We start from the raw sequence: 26,654 nt of genomic DNA on the forward strand, positions 1-26,654 counted from the left end.
AAATTCTTATGTTAAAAAAGTACAATTAAGCAGCCAATGCAAGTGACTTATTCAGTAAATTCTGTAGTGTCTTGCCTTTGTTGGCCTCTGATTGACTATGAAACACATATGGAGTATTTGTCACATTTTCTTAATAGCCAATTGTGAATTCGCAAAGGGAAGATGGAGCAATTTCCACAGAAAATCTTGGAAAACTCAAGTTGGATTTACTGCTTAAGCATGCATTTTCATTTCTTATAAAGATGTGAAGGGGGGGAAAAGTTAATCACATCGAATTGTTCTTAGTTTTTCAAATTAAACTTTTGTTTCACTTTACATTGCCTCTTGGTAAAAGGAAGCAATTGTGTGCCATCAATCTGGGACAATTCCAAATTCCTCCTCGTCTATATCATTACTGGTTCTGAGTCATCAGTCTATCTGTTCTATCAGGATACGGTTAGTAAATTACTGAGTGTAGATTTGTGACTTGAAGCTGCAGGGTCGTTTAACCAACCACCTTCATTCTTATGTTGAGTGCCATAATTTTGGAGAGGTGCAGTGTCCTCGTCGTTTTATTGGCATTAAAATTGTTCTAACATACATTCTAAATAACCCTTCTTTCTTTCAGCTGCAGAGAGTGATAAAGCTGCACAGTCAGACCGCAACCCCAACCGAAAAGGTAACTTGAGTCCCGAGCCTGTAATGTACAATAATATTAGAAGCCAGGCCCACTAATGCTTTGTTTCTTCCCTGAGGCCCTTTCTAAATTTAAAGTGACTACTATCACAAAAATCTGAATATGTGTGCATGCCCTTCATCCATTTGGCTTAGACCTACACCATTTGGTAGATTTCAGTGCCACTCTCTCCCCCCCCCCCCTCCACCCTCAAAGTTGGTCAATAAGTTGACTGATGTTTTTGTCATTTTCAACAACACCACGCTATTAGTAACTGAGACTGTCATTTGAATTGTCAAACATTTTTATACAATTGTAATTTTATTTACGTGTGTGTGTGTGTGTGTGTGTGTGTGTGTGTGTCTGTGTGTTAATTTTCTCCTTCTTTCATCAATTACAAGAATCACACCAAGACATTCATTACAATGTTGCTATGCTGACCAATGCTGTCATTTCATAGATTTAGCAGTTTAAAAAGTTTATTTGTTCATAGTTTTACATCTTTAATTATCACATGATGGTTCACACTTAATTATTTAAGACCTGAAATAGGTACTATGGCCTGCAAAAGTATTCACCCCCCTCCAAAGTTTTCACATTGTGATGCCACCTGAGCTTATTTCATGATGCTTTCAAATCAACCTTAACATATAGAGTCTTCAGAAACTACTCCAAAGTGATAAAGCAAAAAAATTCAGGTAAAATGTGAATAAGTTGATTAACAGAGAAATAAACCAATGCCACCCGCAGAGTGACCCGTATCTTGCCAAAAGGTGACCACGTGTGACTTCTTTAAGGTCACACCGAGGGGAACAGAGCTGGAATCCACCAGGAGCGACTCCTTGAGGAATATCTGCCTACGAGAGATTCCGATGAGAATCGTTCTACAGAGTAACCATGAAAAGTATTGCCTTGCCTCATAACGTCACCAAATGACATCATAATGTCTCAAGCTTGACATATCTAGAAAGCACTCATCGAGGTGTTCAATTTGAGGTACTACACGATATGGTTCCTAAAACTTGAAAATTTGACCTTGGGGTCAAATATGTTTGACCTGAGGCGTTAACCATGAAGGTCAAGGCCAATCGCTACCAAAAATTAATCAGCTGAGCGCCAGACCATGAACTATATTCCCATGAAGTTTGAAGACGATCCGATCAAAATTACTCAAAAAATAAGGGTTTCGTCAACTACCCTGATTTGCGACAAAGTGACCTTGACCTTCAAAATTTTATGCGCTGAAAGGGACCTCTATAGGCCTCTGATATGCGAAGTTACAAAAATTTCCAATGATAACTGTGCTCTGCAGAGTGATTTATACATGATTACAGACAAAAAAAAAAAACATATGAAGGTCAAGGCCAATCACCACCAAAAATTAATCAGCTGAGCGCCAGACCATGACCTATATTCCCATGAAGTTTGAAGACGATCTGATCAAAATTACTCAAAAAATAAGGGTTTCGTTGACTCCCCTGATTTGCGACAAAGTGACCTTGACCTTTGACCTTAACCTTCAAAATTTTGTGCGCTGAAAGGGACCTCTATAGGCCTCTGATATGCGAAGTTACAAAAATTTCCAATGATAACTGTGCTCTGCAGAATTTTTTATACGTGATTACAGACAAACAAAAAAACAAAACAAAAAAAACATACAAGCTGACTAACATATCTTGCAAAAACTTCGTTTTGGCAAGATAAAAATCAGATGATTCTTCGTTGCATAAGTATTCAACCCCTTTACATAATTAACCCTAAATCACTTCAGGAGCAAATTATTTGTTTGAGAGGTTCCAAAATAAGTGTAGTAGGTTTCACCTGAATGTAATCAGTGGTTTAACTTAAAAATTGATCTCCCCCACTTATCGAAGGAGTTTTGAGGTGAAACTCACTTGGTCAACCAACAAGGCAAACATGAAGACCAAGGAGCTTTCCAAAGAAGTCAGACATAAAGTGGTGGAGAAGCACCGTTCAGGAGAGGGTTACAAGAAGATTTCAAAGTCACTCATTACCCCTTTGAGTACGGTGAAATCCATCATTAAGAAGTGGAAGACGTATCATACCACTCAGACTCTATACAGATCGGGTCGCCCATCCAAACTCAGCATCCGGGCAAGCAGGAAACTGGTTCAGGATGTCACTGCAAATCCAACAATGACTTTGAAAGATCTGCAAGGCTCTTTGTCCGAGATGAGGTTCAGTGTTCATCAGTAAACAATATCCCATCCCTTTCACAAAGCTGGCCTTGATGGACAGGTGGCAAGAAAAAAGCCATCACTGAAAAGATGCATCCAACAACTCGTATGGAGTTTCTGAAAAAGCTTTTTAGTGATACTGCAGGCATGTGGAGAAACATTTTGTGACGAGACAAAAAATTGAACTTGTTGGTCTAAAGTCAAAGAGTTATGTCTGGAGCAAGCCGAACACTACACATCACTCAGTCAACACCATCCCTTACTGTCAAGCATGGTGGTGGCAGCATCATGTTATGGGGCTACTTTTCATCAGCAAGCACTGACAAGCTTGTCAGGATAGAAGGGCCGGTGCAAAGTACAGGAGAATCCTTGATGAAAATCTTCTCGAGTTAGCCATGAATGTGAAACTGGGTAGGGGAATCACATTTCAGCAGGACAATGATCCGAAGCACAAAGCTGGACACCCTGGAGTGGCTGAATAATAAAAAAAATTAATGTTCTTGAGTGGCCCCATCAAAGTCCTGACTTGAACCCAATTGAACATTTATGGCGACACTTGAAGATTGCAATCCATCGATGATCCCCATCAAACCTGGCAGAACTACAGCAATTTTTACATGAAGAATGGGGAATTATTTCACCATCTCACTGTACAAAGCTTCGTAGAGACCTACCCACAAAGACTCATAGCAGTCATTGCTGCAAAAGGTGTTTCCACCAGGTACTGACCTAAGGGGATGAATACTTTTTCAACCAGTGAATTTTGATTTGTACGTGTTGTTTGCAGGTGTTCCTGACATGTAACCTCCTTTAATTCTAACAGTGCTTCATTTGATCTCTCCAGATATGAATGAAATGGTTTATTTAGAAAAATTGTTTCTGCATAATTCATAATTCATCTAAATGCGGCATTCTTGGTGTGGGTGAATACTTTTGCAGGTCACTGTAAATATCCTGCAAGTCGGTATTGATTTGTTGATGGTGAAATTCACACATTTCGGCATCATCTTACCATGAACTCATCTTTTATTTTTCAAATGAAAAACTATTATTATTGCTTCTTGAAATTGTGTTTCATTCTTTGATTTTTTTTTTCCTTTGTCCTTTCCCTTTTGCAGTCCAATTGATAGTATCATGGTGTGGAGTGATGTTTTCCTAAAGTTTGGTGATTTGTCCAATCTTTCTAAACTCACAGAATTGTTATAATGTCAAAATCAGTCTTCATCATAGTAGTAAAGGTGTGATCTTATTACTTTAACCGATCGAAGATTGGAACAAAAGGCATAATTTTTCAACGTATAAAAACATCGGTCAGCTTTGGCAAAAACAAGGAAGTTTTCCACATTGGCAAGCTCTTATCCTCAGTTTATTTTACATCGGAAACACTGGCTCGTTGACAACCATCATGTTTAATCACGTGATGTGTCACATGACTCCAGACTGCTCACAAGTTTGGATAAAACAGATGGTATTGGAAGGTTTTCAGTGTTTTCGCATTGATATTTTTTATGCGTTGCAGTGATTTTAAATTTCCTCTCTCCTTGCTAAAAGTCACGATATAAAGTTAATTGAGTTAGAAATTAAAAGCATTAACGAGGCCTGTCTCGCTCATGATGTCAGACCACTTCAGCTTGGTGCTTAGGCCTCGCATGTTCTGTGGAAGCCGAACTGTTTGGTGTGTCTTGATATCTTGGATAGAAAATCAGCATTTGGTTGCCTGGATGCCTCAGTCCCACTTGATATCTTGATATCTGACATGAGTGGCATATAATACTATCAGAAATAACGAAATAGAAAAACTTTTGGCCGAGGCAGTGTTTTGCCGTCACGTGTTAAGTCTATCGAGTGGAAAACCAGTAAACGTTTACCATGGTATCACTCACTGTTTTAGCATTATAATTGGATGCAAAAATCCCTTACGAATTCAAGACTACTATTTTGTGTGTGAATCAAATCGATATTTGTGCGGTGGACCATCACCATATTGATGGTATACATTCTGGAGACCATTCGAAAAATTAGAACCGGTGTGAGTTCGTTACTTATCTCTCCCAGCTCGATAGGCTGTCGTGTATCTGCACCAGACTTTCATCGTATCATGCTGCAAAACACAGAGCAATATGACCAACTAAAATTAAATGTGTAACCATTCAAATTGAGTGTATAGGCCACCATAACTATCGTATTTCTTAAACAGTATACATACCGTACAGTAAAACACTATGGGCATTGGAAAAATGGACGATTTACAGCTCAACGTGCATCATGCTCCAGAAATAAATGGAATAGTGCTTTTGCACTTCTCAAACTAAGCACAGTACAATTGTGCTTCACATACCTGTCTGATCTTTATTGGAACTCGAGCAATGAAGGACACCAAGCAACTTCCGACAGTGGTCAAAGGTGCTTAAAATATCCTGTCTATTGACCGACATCATCAAAATTGTTTTTGAGAAGGCGAGGTGAAATATCGGCAGCAGGCATAGTCTGAGGTGAGCAAAACATGAGACCGAAAGGAACAGCATGAGCTTTCTGGATGCAAAGTTCAATACAGAAGTGGAAATGGCAAATCCAAAAATTATGATTGAAAACGTTCAAAATAATAACATTTCTGGACATGGTGTCTTGCGATCACCAGACTCGGTGGCATTGTAGTTAGAGTGTCTGCTCTGAGTCTGGGAGGTCAGCAGTTCGATTCTGACCTTGGTCGAGTCTTACCAAACTCTTATTAAACTAAAGAGTTCATAAGAACATGATACCCTTGTGCAGTGTTAAACTATATATTTCAATTTTAATAGAATAATGATTTTAAAGATTGTTTTAAAAAAAAAAATCTCGAAGTTTAGCACGACTGAAGCACTCATACACCACCCATATACACTGTAATAATATGACCTTGAGTCACAGTTTTGGAGATGGAGGTTGTATTGATCACCATAGAATGCAGCGACAATCTGCATCGTACGTAGCAAGATCGGCAGCCTCTTCTTCACCCTGATACTGCACCCTCTCACATGCCATGCCCACCTCCATATAAATAAATGAATTTAAGGTTTAAACGGCATATAAATTAATTAATTTCGGGATTTACACAGTATCTATGACATCACCCGATCCAACACGTTACACGAGTTCTTCGTGCCTGTTGTTTATGTCCTTTATAATGTCCTTAAAAGCAGTAAGATTGCTGTTTGGAATTATTTTCAATTTTGTTTGGCCGGTAGGCAGGCAGAGTTTAAAAAAATTATCTCACTCCTCTCCGCACGTGTGTGATTGGGATGAATTTGAAGCCAAAATACGGTAAAAGAGCAAACTTGTCTTCCTATTCATGTTCCGATTCGTGTTCAAAATATAACATTCAATTTAAATAAGCTGTTCCTCGATCAGAAACTGATAAAACAGACAGACAGATGCACATGAACCAATTGCTGAACCCCACTTTTTGCTTCTCGCATATGGGGTAAAATAGCACGTGTTGCTTCCCCACTCGATGCTCAGCATTTTTTTTAGGAAAGAGCACGGACAAACCCGGTGAATTGGAATCACTTGGGGAGGGGGATATTTTCCCCTAAAAGTACCCAGCTGACTGAGGGGAGTAAACACTGCCACTCGATGGCACCCCAGCACCCAGTGTGTTCTGGGAAGTAACTTCTTCCGAAGTCAACGGCCATGTTTGTTTGATGTCATCAAGTCCTGTATTATCTGTTCTTTGTCTGTATGTGAATGTGTGATTTGTGTGCATTACAGCTTTTTCTTGAGTCTTAGAAACTGTCAAAAAATATAAAAAAAGATGTCTAAATTGCAAGTCTGAAGTTCAATACCAAAATTCCTCACCTCAATCGAGTGCTGCTCTCCCCTATGGGCTGACTTTCCAGCATGATAGCTGTTTCTGCTGGAGTGGCATTTCATGCTCTCAACATAATTGGCATCTCCCATGATGAGGCTAAAGCACAAGGCCTGTTGCTTGTGCATCTCAGGCAGGTCTGTGGCCTCTCTGCTATTTACCGCCTTTTCTCCAGTCAAGTTCCAAGCCGCTTTCTCAGTCCCCAGATCCTCTCCAGCTATTCTTGGATGCACTGTATATTCTTCGAGTAGCCCCAACCTTGTTATAATCCCATAATCCAGGTTTACTGTTCACCTACTCTCTTTGTACAATTGTGGGTCTGATTTCTGGAGGCAGTTCAATCACATTAATCACTCCAGGGTTTCAAACAGACAGTACAGCATCTTCTCATCCATACCTGTGCACTGTGCTATTACACAAACTATCATACTACCATACTCGTGCACTTTGCTATAATCCACTGTGCCCTTTTCTACTTCATTAACCCCACCTAACCCAACCTTCTTAGGTGAAGGTTACTTTGTTTCCTCCTCTCCTATTTTCCTGTTAATTCTTTATCTTGCTAGTTTTTTCATTATTATTAGCTCAGCTGGAATGTAGTTCCGGGAAGCTTATGGGATGGCGTATCATCCATCGATCCACAAATACTTGCAACTTCTTCTCTGAAACTACACATACGATTTCGAAGAAAATTTATCACACCATGTATGTACAAAAGTTTGTTCACAGCATTAAAAAAAAAAAAAAAAAAAAAAAAAAAAAAAAAAAAATCGGGCCCGAAGGGGTCTATGGAGAGAGTTTAACGGAGTTGCCCCCCCTCCCCAAAGAGGTATTTGCTTTCTTCTCAAAAACGACACAATTCTGATAAAGCTTGAATACAACCTTCATCACGTAGGTTGTACCAAAGTTTGTTCATGACATTTGAAAAATTGGGGTCTACGGGGAGTAAGGGTGGTTGCTCCCCAAAATATACAATTCCTTTCTTCTCCAAAACTACACCTACAATTTCGATGAAACTCGACCACAACCTTCATCACCCGTGATGTATCAAGGGTTGTTCATGCCATTAAAAAAAAAAACAATCGAGCTCTAAGGGGGGTCTATGGGGGGGTTCCCCCTCGAAATAGGTATTTGCTTTCTTCTCAGAAACTACACACACACAATTCCAATGAAACTTGACTACAACCTTCATCACCCATGATTTACCAAAGATTGTTCATGACATAAAAAGTAAATAATAATCGGTGTTTAAGGGTATCAACGGGGGTGGGGGGGAGGGGGGGTTGTTGCCACCTCCAAATTATGTATTTGCTCTGACATTGGTTCATTGGTACATTTTGCTGATTCCGTCCCACTTTGACTTCCTCCTCAGTATCATTACTCTTCCAGGTGAGCACCCAGGGATATTGCCCGGATGTTTGTTGTAACTATCGCTCCACCGCCCCACTCTCATTATGTTGTCTTTGTCTGTGACCTCACCTTCCAAGAAGCCTTGTTTAAAAAAATAAATAAAGTTAAAATCACAAAGCAAAAATCAACGTCAAAAAAGATATAAATTGCCCAAATCCAGACCAAAGTGCAGCAGTTGTGTAACGTATAGCGGATACATATGATAAATGGATGTACATAAAGCTTTCCCAAGAAATTTCCAACACATTCCAGTACAACAGAAGAATTCCTAATGGAAATAATAGGAAAACAAGTATATGTAATGAAAATAAAGTACTGATAATGCTGTGTTGCAAATAAATCATATTGGCATTGGGATGAAAAGGACTTCAAAGAAGATGAACAAAAACAACAACAACAACAACAATAACAACAACAACAAGAAAAAGAGCAATCAGAGATTGCAGACCCTCGCCAGGACTTGTTTTTTTTGTGGTGTGTGTATTTTGTGTAGTGTTTGTTTTCTGGTACGTTACGTAATTAATTAGAGACATAACTAGAACGGCCACCTCTTACTGCTGGCAGTGATGACCGGTTATAAAGACATCCCACTTTTCAACCCCACTTTGATCGGACACATGACTGACTGACTCATGACGTTTATTATTATCATTCAATCAATTCAGAATAGGCTTAAAATAAATTCAATTCAAATCAAATGGAAGACCAAATACTGTTTTTATTCGTGAACACCCTGGCATCCCCAAAGCTTGGGGAAAATGTGTGTGAAGCTTCCCCTCGATCTGTCCAGCCCTTCTGGAAAAGAGATTTTTACAGGTCAGGTCAGGTATGGGAGCATGTGCCAGAACAGCGCATCGCTGCGTCCACTTTCCGCCAGTACTCCAGGGGCCTCCGTCTGGCCATCCCCCAGGCAGATTCCAGGCCCATCCCCATCTCCTTGAGATGATGGTCAACCTGCTGCAACCACGAGGCACGTGGTCGGCCCACCGGCCTCCTCCACTCATGAGACTCCCTCGCTGAGAGAATCTGGTGAGCAGGATCAGTGTCAGGAAAACGAGCCACATGTCCATACAGCCGCAACTGACGCTCACGGACGATGCCGGTAACAAATCTCATCCGAGTCTCTCTCAGCAACCGCTCGTTGGACACAAAATCCGACCAGCGATAGCCAAGGATTCTCCGAAGAGACCTGGTACCAAAGGGATTAAGTCTCCGTCTCAGATCCTTGGTCAGAGTCCAAGTCTCGCATCCATAGAGCAAGACTGGAAGTACCAAGGACCTGAAGACTCGGACTTTCGTCCTCCCGCACAGGTACAGGCAGCGCCAGACACCATGATCCAGTGAATCCATGACTCCCCAGGCCCAACCCAGACTTCTATTGACCTCTGACTCACAGCCAGCAGAGACATGAATATCACTGCCAAGGTAAGTGAATCTCTCCACGACCTCAACATCCTCACCACAAACAGACACAGACAGGACAGCAGCATCCAAGATGTCACCAAAAGCCTGGATCTTAGTTTTGACCCAAGAAACCCGCAATCCCAGCGGCTCCGACTCCTCATTCAGCACCTTGAGGGCCCCCAAAAGGATATCTAAAGTCTCTGCAAAGATGACTGCATCATCTGCAAAATCAACGTCTGAGATCTTGACATTCCTAAACGATGCACCGCAGCTTGATCTCTCCGACATCCTCCCTAAAGGCCCGGTCACACCTTGACGTTTTAGCCAGCGATGGCAACGTGTTAAAATTTATGTAAAACGCTGGCTTACGTTGAACTTTTGATGTTTTTTTTTAAAGATTCGGACGTATTCATAGCGACTTGGTCTTATGTATAACGCATTGGTAACTACACAGAACGTTTCGTTGTGTTATAGATAACTTATACCAACGAATGCTGAACCTGTTGTCGGCCTACACAACCGATGCCCAACGATAGTCTAACTCAGGCATAGCGCGTTGCACGCATCGCCGACGATGTCGTGACGTAGCCTATTAAAAGGCTGACGCACAACGATTCAAATCATAACTGCCGTAGAAATGGAAGGGTCAAAATCGCGGTCACACCTTGGCGATCTTGCCAGCGTATGCTGACGTAACAAAAAGTGTGTCTAAAACGTTGGGGCACGTCGAATACGGTATGGGTAAGTTTGGTATACGTGAGTAGAACGCTAAAGTACGCTATCATAAGTCGTAGTAAGTAGAGTACATCAAGAAATTTTGAACATGTTCAAAATTTTACGACGTACTCAGCGTATGACACACGTTCCGCATGCCATGGGGATAAGTTTTACACACGATATGCGGACGCTTACACACGTCCACAAAGGCTACTTATAAGCTACTCATAAGTCGAAACACGTCACGGTAATGTCTTTTTTACGCGAAACTTATTTCTAACTTATGTTTGACGTGCTTTGAACCAATTCTTTACGTAGTCCCAACACACATCGACGTATGTAGAAGTATTCCAATGACGTCTTCCGGTCGACAAAAAAAAAAAAAAAAATTAACGTGTTTCTAACTTACAACTGCCATATAAAGACATGTTCCCAGCGGTTTTGGGAATTGGTATATAAAAATGGTGTTCATAAAAGGGGAACCCAACAGTGTTTTCGAGTCCTTTTTGAGTCGATGTCCATGTCAGCAGTAACAGTATCAGTATCAGTATTAGTATTAGTATTAGTAGTAGTTTGTTCATGTTGGCAGTAGTAGGCGAGTGTGAGGGGGAGGGTGTGGGTTATGATGGATCCTCCTTGCGTCCGCGTGTCCACGGGTAGGTTCATAAGCTGCCACTCAACGATTTAAATGGCTGCATCTCCATTATTGAAAGTAGACGCTTGCGCTCAACAATTGGATTTTTTTTACACTCAACGACTTTTAAACGGTACCACTCAGCTAGTTTCATTGTTTACAATGAACGATTTAAATTGCTGTCACTCGCCTTTGTTTTTTTTTTGTTTGTTTTTTTTGACGCTGGGGTTTGGAAATTTGAAACGTTTCTTCTGAACGTGTTAAAACGCTCAAACTCGACTATTTTAAATAGACGCTGCCGATGGACAATTGGAATCATAGCCAAGCTAGACATCGAAGTGTGAACATCCTCGTCATGCCGAAGAAAAGTTTGAAGAATGCTGCAAATAAGTGTCCTGGCCGTGGCCGTGGACGCTGACGCAAGGACGATCCATTATACCGACGTCTTTCAGCCTATGAGTAACTTAAAAGTAACGTCTGTTGACGTGTGGCAACGATCGCGTAACGTGCCAACAACACGTTAATCATAGGTAGGAAATAAGTTTCGGGTACTCTAAACATTACCTCGGCGTGTCTCAACTTATGATTAACTTACAAGTAGCATGTGTTGACATCTGTCAACGATCGCAGACCGTGCATACAACCTGTGGCCAGCGTAGCGGAAACGTGTGAGTCATACGCCGACATACGTCGTGAAATTTCAAGCATGAAAAAATTTGAGGACAACCGAAAAGTACAACGTTTAAAGCCAACGTACAACGACGTATGGCAACGTACTACGACGTATGCCAGCGTGCTCTCAATGTTATCAAAACTTACCCATAACGTATTCAACGTGTGCCAGCGTTTTAGAAAAAAAATTCAAAAATCGGCATACGTTGGCTAAAACGTCAAGGTGTGACAGGGCCTTAAAATCCAGTCCATACAAGTGCTGAAAAGTGTGGGGGCCAGGACACACCCCTGATGAACTCCAGTAACAAGTGGAAATAAGTCAGAGATGGTACCACCACACTTCAAAGCACTCTCAGTACCAGAGTAGAGTTCAGACATCAGATCGATCAGTTTTGGTGGCACCCCACGAAGACAAAGAATCCTCCAGAGGGCATCCCGATTCACTGAATCGAACGCTTTACAGAGATCAACAAAGGCTGCAAGCAGCCCCTGCCGAAACTCTCATCTGCGTTCGGTGAGGACATGAAGAGCAAGGATACGGTCAATCGTTGACCTCTTTGGTGTAAAGCCTGACTGCTCTGGACGCTGGTGCTCAAGCAGATGGTGGCGAACCCTATCAAGAATTATCCGAGCAAAGATCTTGCCCGGCACTGAGAGCAGCGTCACCCCTCGGTAGTTGTTGCAGTCTTGGTGATCACCCTTCCCTTTCCAGAGAGGAACAACAAGGCCCCTCTTCCAGTCAGTTGGGATGATGCCTGTGTTCCAGGCAGAGCACAAAACTGCATGCAACGACACAAGTGCAGCATTTCCACCAGCCTTGAGAAGTTCAGCATGGATGCCACAGATCCCTGGAGCTTTGCCCCGTTTCAACTGGTTCACCGCAGCCCGTGTTTCCACAAGCGAAGGTGGACCACAGTTGATTTGAGGGTCAGCAACAGGGATTGTAACACCCTTGACGTCCAACTCGACAGCTGGGGGATCAGCCTGGTACAACTGCTCAAAGTAACCGGCCCAGCGGGCCTTCACTTCAGACTCCTCTGTCAAGAGCCTACCACTCTCTCTGCTCTAACTGCAGTACTCCGAGGGATGGGTTGGGATGAACGCAATGCGCGAATTCCCCTGTAAGTGGGACTAAAATCACCTGTCCACAGGTGATGCTCTACCCCCTCACAGATTCCTCGCACATAGGCCTCCTTGTCCACCCTCAGTGCACGTACAGTTTTATGCCTCAGCTACCTGAACAGCTCAGCTCTGCCATTCAGCCTGGCCCTGCGACTCTGGTCAATGGTATCCAGTATCCCTTGAGAGACAAAATTCTTCTTTGCCCTGCGGTGAGTTCCAAGACATCCACCGGCAACATCAAGGACAGTGGTCTTGAAGGCACTCCACAACTCTTCAGGACCCCCCAAAGCACCCAGACCCCCCAAGTGTCCACTCAGCCTGTTCACAAACTCCTCAGCTACTCTCTCATCCCTGAGCTTGCCAACATCCAGCCTCGGCTGGGATGGTACCATTCTCCAGGATTTAAGGTGCAGCTTTGGAGTTGCTACAACAAACCTGTGGTCAGTATTGAGGAACTGAGCACTCCGGTCGACCCTGCAGTTCTGGATCATCCTCCAACGACCGTCAATGAGGACATGGTCAATCTCCTTTGCCACACCGCCAGCGTTGGAATACCAAGTCCAGCGATGAGCTTGTGGGCACTGAAACCATGAACCAGCCACCCTAAGTCCATGACTTCTTGCAAAGTCAAGGAACTTAGTGCTATTCTGGTTCATAGTTCCTGACCCATGCGGACCAACACACACCTCATAACCATCCCTATCAGTTCCAGTCAGTGCATTGAAATCCCCCAAGACTAGAAGTGTATCTCGTCTGGGGCACTGATCAACCACAGACTCGAGCGTGGCGTAGAATGTGTCCTTCATGGTGAGATCACTCGCCTTAGTCGGAGCATAAACAGAGACCAGGGAAATGACACCTAAGGAGTGACGAATCCTTAATCTCATAATACACTCGTTGACTGGTGTTACCTCAATTATCATTGGGGTCGACTTATTGGACACAGCTACAGCAACTCCTTGGGTATGGTAACCATCAGAGCAACCAGACCAATAGTAGGTGTAACCGCCCACCATTATCTCACCGCAATCTGGTCTCTGAACCTCAGAGAGAGCTGCAATCCCGATGTCCAAATGCTTGAGCTCAGATGATAACAGAGACAGGTGATCATCCTCTCTTAGGGATAGGACATTCCAGGCACCCACCCGAAGGGACCGCCTCAGGTTAACCCAAGGAGACTGCCGTCTGTTGGACGACACCTCAGCACCACTCCGACACACGCTCCCGCAATCTGACCCAGGGATGTTACCCCGTGGTTTCCCTCCTATCATCAAAGATTGGGGGTCCCGAAGGCTTTGCCCCAATCCCGTCATCCGGTGAGTTGCCCTGCGAAGGGAAGCTGCGCAGGAAGTACTCCCACGGAGTGGGTTTTCAGATTTTTTTGCGTTTTTGTTTTGCGGAATGAAGGGTTTTACGGTGGCCAGAGTGCAAATCCTGCCACCAACCTCCGAATAAAAAAGTAACCCAACTGCAGGAGGACATCCGCAGACACAGTTGGGCACTAGATATGGATGGCCGTTGGCTCACAAGGAAGCTCTTCTGCCCTTTGACAGGTTTTGTTTTAATCTTGCTCGGTGTCCATATCCAAACACCCTCCTCACCAGAAAACCTGGTGGGGGGGACAGTTTTATGGAACAGGTTAGTACAGGTTTACATGGTACCTGTAGCAGGTCACAGATCTAACCTGACCTGACTTGATTTTTACAGGTTTTAGGATAAATCCAATATGGCTGCCAAACCATGTGACCTATGATGTCATAGGTGGGAACGTTTTGCTCCTCATGGATAGGTGATCATATGTATAAAGTTTTGCCTCGATCTGTTCAACCGTTTCAGAGAAGAAGATTTTTGAAGGTTTTAAAAAAACAAACAAAAAAATGGCTGCCGAACCACTTGACCGATGACATCATCATTTTTCCTGTTTAACAATTTATCCGAAGAGGACCCTCAAAAATTTTAATTCTGATCAGATGTCGCGTTCCACATCTGCAATTCTGATGTCATACTGAAGGCACCGATGACATCATACAAAAATAATGCTCATTTCCAAAACGATAGATAGATAGCACGATATTTGACTCTTTGACTGGTCTGTTTTTATTCAAACAGAAACAGTGCGATGTTTTAATTCTGGACTAAACTGCAGGAAGGTAGTGATGAGACCAGGGTATGATGGGGGGATAATAGAGATGATGTTTCATGAGAAGTTAATTTTTTATCACCTCAATACGAAACATGCATTGAAAATGCACGTTGGACATGTTCATGTACTAAAGGTCCAGTCACACCTTGACGTTTTAGCCAGCAATGGCAACGTATTAAAATGTATGTAAAACGCTGGCTTACGTTGAACTTTTGATGTTTTTTTTAAAGATTCGGACGTATTCATAACGACTTGGTCTTATGCATAACGTATTAGTAACGGACACAGAACGTTTCGTTGTGTTATAGATAACTTATACCAACAAATGCTGAACCTGTTGTTGGCCTTCACAACCTATGCCCAACGATAGTCTAACTTAGGCATAGCGCGCTGCACGCATCGCCGACGATGACGTGGCATAGGTTATGAAAAGGCTGCCTACACAACGATTCAAATCATAACCGCCGGAGAAATGGAAGTGTCAACATCGCAGTCACACCTTGGCGATCTTGCCAACGTATGCCGACCTCTGAAAAATGCGTCTAAAATGCTGGCGCACGTCGAATACGGTATGGGTAAGTTTGGTATACGTGAATATAACGCTAAAGTACGCTATCATACGTCGTATTAAGTGGAGTACGTCTTGTAATTTTAAACTTGTTGAACATTTTACGATGTACTTGCCGTATGACACACGCTCCGCATGCGATGGGAATAAGTTGTACGCACGATATGCGATCGTTGACACACATCGACACACGTTACTTGAAAGGTACTCATAAGTCGAAACACGTCAAGGTAATGGTTAGCGTCAGTGCTCCAGACTCCGGTTTTTTTTTCTTCGGTATGACGGTGTTCAGTGTACAGTGCGGTTATGATTTTAATCGTTGAGTGGCAGCCTATTAATTATATTGTATTATAATCGCACTAGAAATCGAATTGTCAAAGTCACAATCATACCGAAGGAAGGAAGAAGAAATAAATAAATAAATAAATAAAAAATAAAATAAAATAAAACCAGGGAGTCTGGAACACTGACGCTAACCATTACCTTGATGTGTTTCGACTTATGAGTACCTTACAAGTAACGTGTCGATGTGTGTCACCGATCGCGTAACGTGAGAACAGCATATTACTCATAGGTTAGAAATAAGTTTCGGGTACGCTAAACATTACCTCGACGTGTTTCGACTTATGAGTAACTTACAAGTAACGTGTGTCGACGTGTATAAACGATCGCGTGACGTGCCTACAACTTATGGCCAGCGTTATGCGGAACATGTGAGTCATACGCTGGCATAAGTCTTAAAATTTCAAGCATGGAAAATTTGAGGACAACCGAAAAGTACGACGTTTAAAGCCAGCGTACAACGACGTATGGCAGTGTTTTTCAGCATGCTCTCAATGTTATCAAAACTTACCCATAACGTATTCGACGTGTACCAGCGTTTTAGACAAATTTTCCAAAAATCGGCATAAGCTGGCTAAAACGTCAAGGTGTGACTGGGCCTAAAGCGTGACGGCTCCGTATTGACAATCAGGTTTCATTTGCTGTAGTAAGAACAAGCAGTTATAAGATGTTATGCACAGCCACCTTTCGAAAAAAAAAAAAAACTTTTGGCAATATAAGAAAATACTCTTTTATTGATCTGTTTATGCAACTTTTTTATGCATAGCAGTAATGTTTGCTGATTTCCAAGCAGATTGCAGATGATCTTGAGAAAATGAGAGGGTGAATAGAACAGAGAGAGGGTGAGCAAGAGCAGAGGAGCAGGTTTTTAGGACACGTGGGTTGATGCCGTGTGGACCGGTTGCAGAATACGTCAGCATCAAGTATTTTCAGATGAACAAATCCTTTTATTTTCTTTCTATTCTGTTCTCATGAGCTAATAGCAATGTTGCATCGACTCTAATTTGAATGTGTATAATAAAGTAACAAAAGCGGGTGCATGCAGCTTTTCATATACTAGACAGTAGAAGTAATGCCTCCAAGTCATATAACATCGACCCATATTCGAATTGTTGAATTTGGAAATGGCGGGTCTTTTCATTGGTGAGCGTCCACGATGCAAAATAGTTTTTGTTGTTGCAGCACAAGAAAAAAAAATAAACAATTAAGTCCACCTCTCCACCTGCACTTTCTATATACAGTACTTTGCACAAAACGTTAGATCTGCTTTTCCAAAAATGAGACTGCACATATTACATCTGAAAAGTAATTTTCAAAGAAATTGTAAGGAAATATTGTGATGGCTGCACGACCCGATCACTCCAAAAACCCAGCGTGTCTATTAAAAGACCATGGACGCCATCGACAATTCACCTCTGACCGGATCTGACTCACAAGTACGATAAACTGCCCAGGGTCAGTTTACCGTACCTGTGAGACAAATTAACCAGATGAGGAATCGTGCTGGTGACTATGGAGTGGCTACTACTTGACCAGGTGAACCAATGCTATTTGTCACAATCTATTGGCCACAGTTACAGTTATTCCTTGGGACCATTTGTCCCAGATCAAACCCAAGCAGGATAAGTCAAGACATGCTAATAAAACTTTCATGCACCTTATTACAATCAACAATTGAGAGGGAAATAGTGGTTGGGGAATTAAAATGGGAAAATGGCAGGAGAATTCAAAGAGGGGCAAAGCAAAGCATATTTTATAATTTACAACACTCATACAGTCCCCTTGTTTCTTATACAGTACAATGATACCTGCCTTCAGATACCTTATTACAATGATTTATCACCTGTATACTAAAATAGATCCAGACACCCGAAGGAAAGACACAGAGTTAAGGAAGAGGGGACAGAAATGAAGAGTACGAAAGACATAATAGTATGGGGTTTTATTAAGCACCGTTGCACCTTTTGCACCCCCAGTTGAGGCTGCAATTACCACGTGACTCAGTGGTTCGGGCTCGTCTCCTCTGCACACCTCCGCCTGGTCAATCCCCTCTATTCCTCTGGTGCCCAATCATATTGTGTCACTCGTTCTCATGCCGAACGCGATGTTCAGCATGGCAGCAGTTTCCCGTGCTAAGGGGCAGCAGGCCATGACTTAGGCAGCTTGCTGATAACCAGGGTGCAGGAAAGGCCCACCGGGAGTGAGATGTGTCATGTGTAAAAGCCGTGAACAGTCTGGAAAGAAGAAGTGTTGTGCCCATGCAGAAATGATGCGGAGAGAGAAAGAAAAGGGTGAAACAGTTTGAACGAACGATGAAAGGCAAAAAGGCTCGGAACTCATGAAAAGACACACCCGAGCTGCCTGCTCACTCAAAGGACAAGAATGGACCCTTTGGAAGAAACTGCTCACTCAAAGTCCCACTCAGACTGCAAAGGACCAAAAGAAGACCCCAAACTGTTTGTATGTTCCTCCTTGTATTCCTTCCCCTCCCGCATACTAGTGATCCCTCGGTCTCTCCATTGGCCTGGCGTCCCCTCATTGGCACAAGGGTTTCAGGGGTGGTTGAGTGGCCTGAGATGGCTGTTGGGGTGGGGTTCCTTGCTGTCGCTGCACCTGTTCGGCTGAGCCATGCTGCAGAGGTGTCATGCCCCGGAGGGGACAGGGGCTTCAAAACTTGCCTTTATTCACTTTGTAGCTATGTTCACCTCTCCGGTGGAGCTTTGAACTTTCACCTATTTACTTTGTAACTGCATTCGCCTCTCCCATAAAGAATGAGGAATGTGATGATCTCAAAATGAGTTATAGCGCGTTTGTTGTGAGATGTAGAGGATAGAGAAGGTCGAGAGGGTGAAAGAAACACAAACTTGTGCTGATTCACACTCGCAATGCACATCTCTCTCCATGTATATGATATAACTTGAATGATAAACACGATACTGCAATACAACCGACTTTACTTCTATGTGTATGTGCCCCTTTCTTCTCCTGGGGCGGGGGGGGGGGTGCACAAAGTCCTCACCAAGCTCACAACCATCACAATATGTTAAAAATCCTACATCAGCATTTTAATGTGAATGTTCTTTTTTGTATAATAGCACAATAATATAATAGCATTTATAATGTCATCAATAATCACAATGTAAGCTACACTAATAACAAGACAATAACTGAAAATTTTCGATGAAAAGATGTTTTTTTGAATCACTGACTGAAAAGTTTGTAAATGAATTTTGAGTTGTCCAGTTTCAACACATTGTACCATAATCTGTGAGGAATGAGATGAATATAAAAACTTTCATCTTGACAAGACACAGCATCACATTACACACCATCCTTCAGAGGGGTCTTTTCCTTCCGTGATAGTTTTCACATAAAAATGATCAAATTATCACATGAATAAGAGTATGGGCTGGAAGGATAGCCCAGAGGTACTGTACATACACTCACCTCCAAGCTGTCTTGCCGAGGTTCGGATCTCGACTCAGCTATAAACTGTCATCCTGGTGTTTTCCATGTTGAGTGAGACATCAATGTGTGCACCGTCTCTGTGATGGACATTAAACAGAGTTTCCTTTTTGTTAGCACTTGGTCAACACATTATAGATCCTATGATGTTTTTTGGATTGAATTTGAAAATTCCCAATTTGGATTGAAAGTACATTTATAATCATCGGAATATGTAAAATTGACATTAGAGTTATTACATTGCTGAGGTCCAAGCAAACTAATGATCTTCTGATGCGAGTTAAAATTTTAAAAAGTGCATAAACAATTGGATATGCTTATTAGAAGCCTAAGGCCAACATAAATGTTCATTGAAATCTTTGAAGTCTAAAAACCAAAAATATATACATATTTTAAATGGAAATAATGCCAAAAGCTGTGAGCCACCCTGGATGATCACAATTTAGTTTATTTTTAAAAATATAGCAGTACATGTTAATTGTGTGGTGTAATGGGAATTTAACTATCGCCATGGCTTGTTCATTTTCTTCACAAAATTATAAATGCTTTTATAACCAACTTTAACTCTGTTTTTGTATTATGTATAAAAACAGTAACTTGCAAAAATAAAATTGAACTCCCAATACATCAGCTGTAATTTGACTTTAAATAGAACATAAACTTAGATGTTGTTACCACTTATAGGCAGCCTGGTAAATATAGATGTTTATACAGAAAAGTTTACAAATCATGATACCTCTCGTGATATTCTGCGTTCCCTCTCAGAAACCAGGAGAGTACTGTTCAGGTGTTGTTCACCTCTTTGGCACCTCTTCAAAATTGCGCTTGTACCCCCAGGCCAATAGGCAATTGCCTCAATTGCTCACTTTCTCAGTTGCTGTCATCCATACCACAGAATCATAATTGTTGTTTGGTCTCCACACTAATGGGCTTTTCTCAGCCCATCACTTTCAAACAAGCACGCTTTGGCTATCACACATTTGTTTCTGCCTTTTTGGTGCCGAGTTAATTGGTCCCCTAACGTCTGCATCGAGCCAGTGATTATGTGCCATTTCATATAGCCTTACGTCTGTGGTTTCTTTTGCAGTCAGCCAGTCCTGAGAAAAGTTTTTTTGAGCCAGATTTATGCTCTTTCTGTCCAAAACATCATTTTCAATTTTAGCACAAGTGGCAACTTCATTTCTCCAGACTGAATGAAATGCAAACCAACTGAAGTCTGTAAAACACTGCTCAACCAAACGACTCACTTTTGCAATCATTTTAACTCCCCTTACGCATCGCTAATTTATTTCAATTTCTCTTGCTGGTTAGTGTTGAACAGAATTATTGACAACAAAATTGTATGTGAATTTAGCAAAAACTTGTTACACAATTGTTGGAAAAAAAATTGTTCATTCATCATGTGTTTATCAAAGTTTTGAAATGCAGGTCAATAACAAATTTGCATTCCAAAGAAACCACAAACATCAATAAGCTACCAAAAACGAACTTTACCCAATATGACATCAACAACTTTATACAGAATTATTGAAATTATATTACGTTTATGCGTGAGTATATTTTACAAAAAGCTTTTTAAATTCATACTCTGATTTGGTGTTCAAGTTTTCTCTGAATTAATTGTGACATCATAGAGTTTCTATATCGTTATTAAAGTTAATAATTTGATTGGTGCTAATCATGTATCATAAAACACTTGGATATCACTTAAATATAAATTAAAACTTAAATACAAGTGAAAACTTAATAACAAGTTAAAACTTAAAGACAAGTTAAACTTAAATACAAGTTATACTTAATTACAAGTTAAAACTAAAATACGAGTTATGTTTCAAGTTAAAATCGCTTTCGTCTTGCAAACAGAATAATGAACTCTGAAGTGTAATAATTAAAGTAAATCCAGGTAAATACTTCCAAGGAGGTCAGAGAATGTATCATCTCGGAACATTTTTGATCGACATAATTGGACCATTCTTTTTAACGTCAAAATGGAATGAAGGTTAGTCCATGGACATTTGATGAACTGCTACTCAATGCAAAATAAACCAAAAATTGAGTGTCGGCCTGATGGATTTCAGAATAGTCTGGTCACTGCTGTCTGTTAGACCTTTTCACTTTATTATTCACAGCATACATTTCAAGAGTACGTTCCAACATAATTAATCTATCATTCATTGCTTTTTAGTTTTGACAGTTTGGGATGACCCAATGGGATAAACAACATGATTTTTAAAATATCAACTTGCACTCAAATGGCAACATCGAGATGAACTTTTCTGGACTTTCTCAGTTCAATAATCCACTAACTTTTCAGCATGCAGCAGTAAAAAGGTACCACTTTCACACAGTGTCTTATTGAGAGACTGTGTGGGTTCAGCCAAAGGACCCTGCCAAATCGCACAAATTAGGACAATTAAATAAACAGCTAAGTCTGGCCAGTTTTTTTTTTAATCCACTGAATGTCAAGAGTAGTTTTGAAATTTGAACTTTTTGCCCAAAATGCATGCACAGCAATTCCTAAACTTTATTCCATCATGTTTGCAATCTCTATTGAAACTTTTTGTTGCATATGGTACATTCCATGCCTCAGGCAGTGAGCCATGTCCATGCAACAAAAGCTTCCGAATCAACATTGTTGTTTGTTTTATCTTTCACTAAATATGTTGCAGGCTGTTCTTGCTCTGTTTGTTTGTTTTTATCAAGTTACTATTGTATATTGAAAAAGAAAATTAAGTGACATTATCACATTAATTTTGCAGATACCGTGCATATATATATATATATATATATATATATATATATATATATATATATATATATATATATATATATATATTCTGGGTCTGAATGCAGACCCAGCTCAAAACTGTCATCCCAGTGTTTCACAGGCAGGGTGACTTATTGAACGGACATTGAGCTGGACATCCCGTCCCATCTGACGACAATAGTTGGTGGACGTTAAGGCCCCACGGTGTCCTTCACAAAGAGTAAGTGAGCTATCAGTGGCACCCTGAACAAATTACAAATTCCTGCCTTAACCTCAGTCGAACGTCATGCCTGGCCATCTGCTTCGTGAAATGCTTTGGTTAAGCTTCCCCCAGCCAACCCCACAATAACGTGGGAATAATTGTGGCCATAAAACGATAAGGATACAAACAAACCGTCGTTCTCATGGTGTGCACGTACACAAGATCTCCGTCCTCGGAGGGAGCCGGTGTACTAGTTAAATACAAAAGGGGGTTCCACAGGATGGTGTAGTGGTAGAACACTTACCTTTGGGTTGCCTAGTCTGGGTTAAATTCCTTACTTTACTATAAACTGTCAGATTGGTGCTTCACAGGTAAGGCTTCGCATCACAAAGTGCACAATCCCTTGGATGTATGTTAAAGTGGATGTCCTGTGTACTATTTTGTTAAAATACATGTCCTCTACCACCCTCCAATTTGAATATATAAAGCATTTTTCCTGAGAAAAACTAGGGAAATACATTTCAAATCAAAAACCTGAAAAAGCTAATCACAGTCCTTTCATCATTTTTTTTTATCTCATTGTACATTACTAATAAGCCTTTTTTAATTGTCTGGTTAACAATGATGTGTTCTACAATGGAAAAAGCATTGTTTGCAGGAGATAAGAAACATGTAACAATGATGTGTGCTTGAATACTGCATTATCGTGTAGTTTTCATGATATTTGCTTTTTTTTTTTTGCAGATTTTCTTATATCAAAGACTTCAAACATGGGACTTCACTCATTAAGAATTCATTATTATTTCGACCTGACGAACACATTTGAAATGAATTCTCCGTTGGTGCAGTAGAAAGCTGAATGTTACAACTGATATCGGTGGTGACACCGCAGGGGCCTAATACTGCTATGACGATGGCTTTCCTCACACACCAACGTTGCCCCATGAAAGGATTATATCCAAATTTCCCTTTACTTTCTAATCATATGCAGATTTTGTTGAAGAGGAAATTGCTGAATTGCATTAACCTTACAGCCTGGTGCACAGTTAATATAATTTCAAGGTAAAACTAAATTGAGCAACGTCACAATGGGCCAAAAGGTCAGCTTGCTGCGACCCATTGGTAAGAACGGCAATGACAATGGCTTTTACAACTTTGAGTGTCAAACGTAGCAAACAACTTTTAAACTTTACTGAGGTGATCAGATATGTTGGAATGAGTCATATCTGTCTCCCTCCCTGGTTATTCCCTTCTGTGCTTTAACAGACAGCTTTCGGCCGGGTGGTGGTGTTGCTGTATACGTTCCTAACTCCCTTCCCCATTGCCCGTGATCCTGCCTTATTCATTACAATATGAATCCCCTTACAGGGAACTTTGACGTAGGAGGCCATCATTCAAAACCTGTGCTATTATTACCAAGCTACGGTTGTTTATCCATGCTCTATCCTTTAAATGAGCATTAAGCAAGGAAGCAGCACAGACCATTTTAAGTCTTTGCTATTACTCAACCACGGTTTGAACAAGCAACCTCCCAGACTTAGAGAGGATGCTCTAACCATTATGCTACCAAGGCCATTTGTTCTCAACACATGAGACTAAAATGGTTAAGATTATCCAACATCAAAGATCACAAAGCACTGACGTTTCAGGCTTGATCCTTCATCAGAGAAAAAGAAGAGGCAATGCAGTTGGCAGTGTGTTAAGTCAGAGTCGGTCCAGAATAATTTGCTACTTCAGTTATTTTAAGCCAACAATGGATGGATGCACTCAATCTTAAATGAGAGATCATATGGAGATATTTCTCTGGACATCTCTCCAGCTTTCAATACTGTCGAGCACACAGCTTAACTTTCTTTGGTGTATGCTAATGGTATGTAGGACCCCCTCAAGGAGTAACAATCAGATTTTCTCTGCAAGCAGAAACAACACGTTGCTCTTGATGGTATTCTGTCTCATCATCTTCGTTTTCAGGTTGGTATCTTGTAAGGCAGTATTTTAGGACTGACCTTATTCCTGGTATACACCATTGACCTTTCCACTTCCCTGGGAAATGTTCTGTACAATTTTATGGATGGCACCAACAAGAGTTGGGAACTTGAGTCGGCGACTCAGACTCGAGTCACACTAAAGTCGCAAAATCTTGCAACTTGACGAAATTGACGTGAGACTCGGACTTGGTGGTTGGGGGCTTGCGACTTGCTTGCAACTTACATGCGACTTGAGTTTATAATGACTTGTTGACAATGTTCGGGAAATAACCGTTGAATAGACATTGAATTAAAACGGGGTTTAAAATATATGGTAAATGATTTTCAGTTGTTGGCGTGCACGGTCAATGACGACATATACCTTGTACATGTATACTGTGCATGTGCAGCGCGCCACCGCTCACAGCCGCCGGGTCGGTTACCATTCTTTACTATGGTTAAAGGGAGTGTCCACTCCCCAGACAGCATAGAGCGCACCATATCCAAGTGGCAAGCACCAGTCTTATCAACATTGGAAGCACAACTTTAATCAAACCATATCATCGACTTTTGTGTCGAATCGGGGAAACTTGGCCCCGTACACATCCCGACCCAATAAAATGTTTGTTTTTTTGGATTTAAAAAATCTCATTCGACTTGGATTATAATAAGCTTTGTTAATAGTTTTAAATTATATCACGACAACAATTGAAGTCAATAAGTTATACATTTCATTTTCTCCAGTGTCCCACCCTCTTTCTGTTTCCACATCGTCCCTCCCCTTCCTTATTCCATAGTATCCTTCCCCCTTCCTGAGTGGACACCTTCCTTCCTAATTATACATTTCATCTTAACGTAGATAATAAATATACAAATAAATTATTAAAATCTCCTTTCCTGTTTCAAATTGAATTCTTTGGTTCCATGTAACTATTTAAACATAAGCTGAGGTTTTAAACTTGACTGAGGTGATCAGATATGTTGGAATGAGTCATATTACTAACTAGTCTCATGTACATATGTTCAAGTAGGTATGTACACTAGATATGAAAAGTAAATTTAACATAAATTTATTTTTCCTGGGAACAAAACAAAAATGTCCACTGTATGAAGATGACAAACAAAAACTCGAGTTAAACAGCTTTTCAGAACATACATTGCAATTAATGAAGCCCTGTGTCTTAATTCCTCGCTAGTGTGTACTCCAAGGTTTATAAGCAAATGTGGGACTTGACACAAGTTGAAGTAATACTATGGTGACTCGAGACTTGCTTGAAAACTTGGTTCAAGTGACTTGTTGACATCTCTGGCATCAATTAGTGCAGATCAAAAGATCAAAAAAGCAGGCTTCTGTCACATCCATCTCTGTTGATCCTGAATAAATAAGTCATTTGTCAGCTACTTGAAGCATGTCTTTCAATGCATGAAAATTCCATACTCTCACTCTGTCCCTCCATAAGGATCTGCTTTCAAACTTCCGAGTTCACTTTTTTTGGCTATCGCCTGGAAGAGGTACAGTCACTGGAGCTCCTTGGCCTCACAACCTGCTACAACTTGTCTCGGATGAACCAATTCTCCAAATTGGCCTCTGAGGCTGGTCAATGCCTGGGTATTCTCTGCAGAGCTAAGTAAATTGTCAGCCACTCGTAGCTCAGTATAGTATGCTCAGGCATTCAATCGAGGTGAATGAGTAAAAGGCTCTCTGTGTTGTTGGTATATCTTGAGAGGAGACCATGCCCCAAGGTCTATTTATCGCCCATTGCAGATAGATTGTATCACTTTTAGCCTCACCTCTGCTCTCATCTCTCCATCCTCCTCTCGTCCACACATATTGCCTGTTTTCTTCCAGAATCCCTCACCTGGTTATCCTCCAAAATTCCAAGCTGATTGCTCACCTCCATCCCTCTGCTGTGTGGTCTGTTGAACTGAGTCGCTGTGTCCGTTATCTCATGTCCCATCCTCCAGTCTTTTAAGGGTACTGCCCATTGTTACCTCGTGGGTTTCTCCATACCCACCCCTGTCCTCATACTCTCATTGACCCCTCCCCACCCCTTTCCTTTTGCCACTCATCCACTCATGTGTGAAGTCTTTGACACTGCTCTTCTTTGATCCTATGTCAGTCTGTGATCCTGCTGCCCTTTGTCCTTCCATTCCTCCGAACCTAGATTTGTATGCATAAAAATACAAGAGGAAAACTGGTATGACAAAAAACAATTGCTCTGGATTTATTTATGAACAATGCTGAAGCAACAAAATGATATTCGTGTAAACCCTACCGATACCTTGGGCAGAGTTATATTGTAGTTGGAAATATGTATTCGAAATCACGGTTCAATTTAAAGCAAAAATCCTAGGGTCCCGAGTTCAAATCCTGCTCGGCTGTTGAATTAATACCAGGTGGGGTTGACCCAGCCTGTCATCCTTCGGAGGTCGGCAAAATGAGTACCAACGTGCTGGTATCCTGTGTCGGAGTGGCGACCCGTCCAGGATTGTGCCCAATAGCCCAGGAGACTGCTTAGGCAGCACCAACGCTCTGCACAGAGT

The 26,654-nt window shown here is 41.3% G+C and overlaps 1 protein-coding gene across 1 annotated transcript in view; it reads left to right on the forward strand.

Annotated features, from left to right (window-relative positions):
- The window catches only part of LOC147029064 (SPARC-related modular calcium-binding protein 1-like), a 205,339-nt gene that overhangs the window by 77,233 nt on the left and 101,452 nt on the right, over nucleotides 1-26,654 (forward strand). The window contains exon 5 of the mRNA XM_085879991.1: nucleotides 608-658. Coding sequence (XP_085736117.1) covers nucleotides 608-658 — 51 coding nt within the window. The remainder of the gene's footprint in view (nucleotides 1-607; nucleotides 659-26,654) is intronic.

Source organism: Eptatretus burgeri, chromosome 4 (genome assembly GCF_056783735.1).
Source record: "Eptatretus burgeri isolate ZD-2024b chromosome 4, Ebu_testis_v1, whole genome shotgun sequence".
Lineage (NCBI taxonomy): Eukaryota > Metazoa > Chordata > Myxini > Myxiniformes > Myxinidae > Eptatretus > Eptatretus burgeri.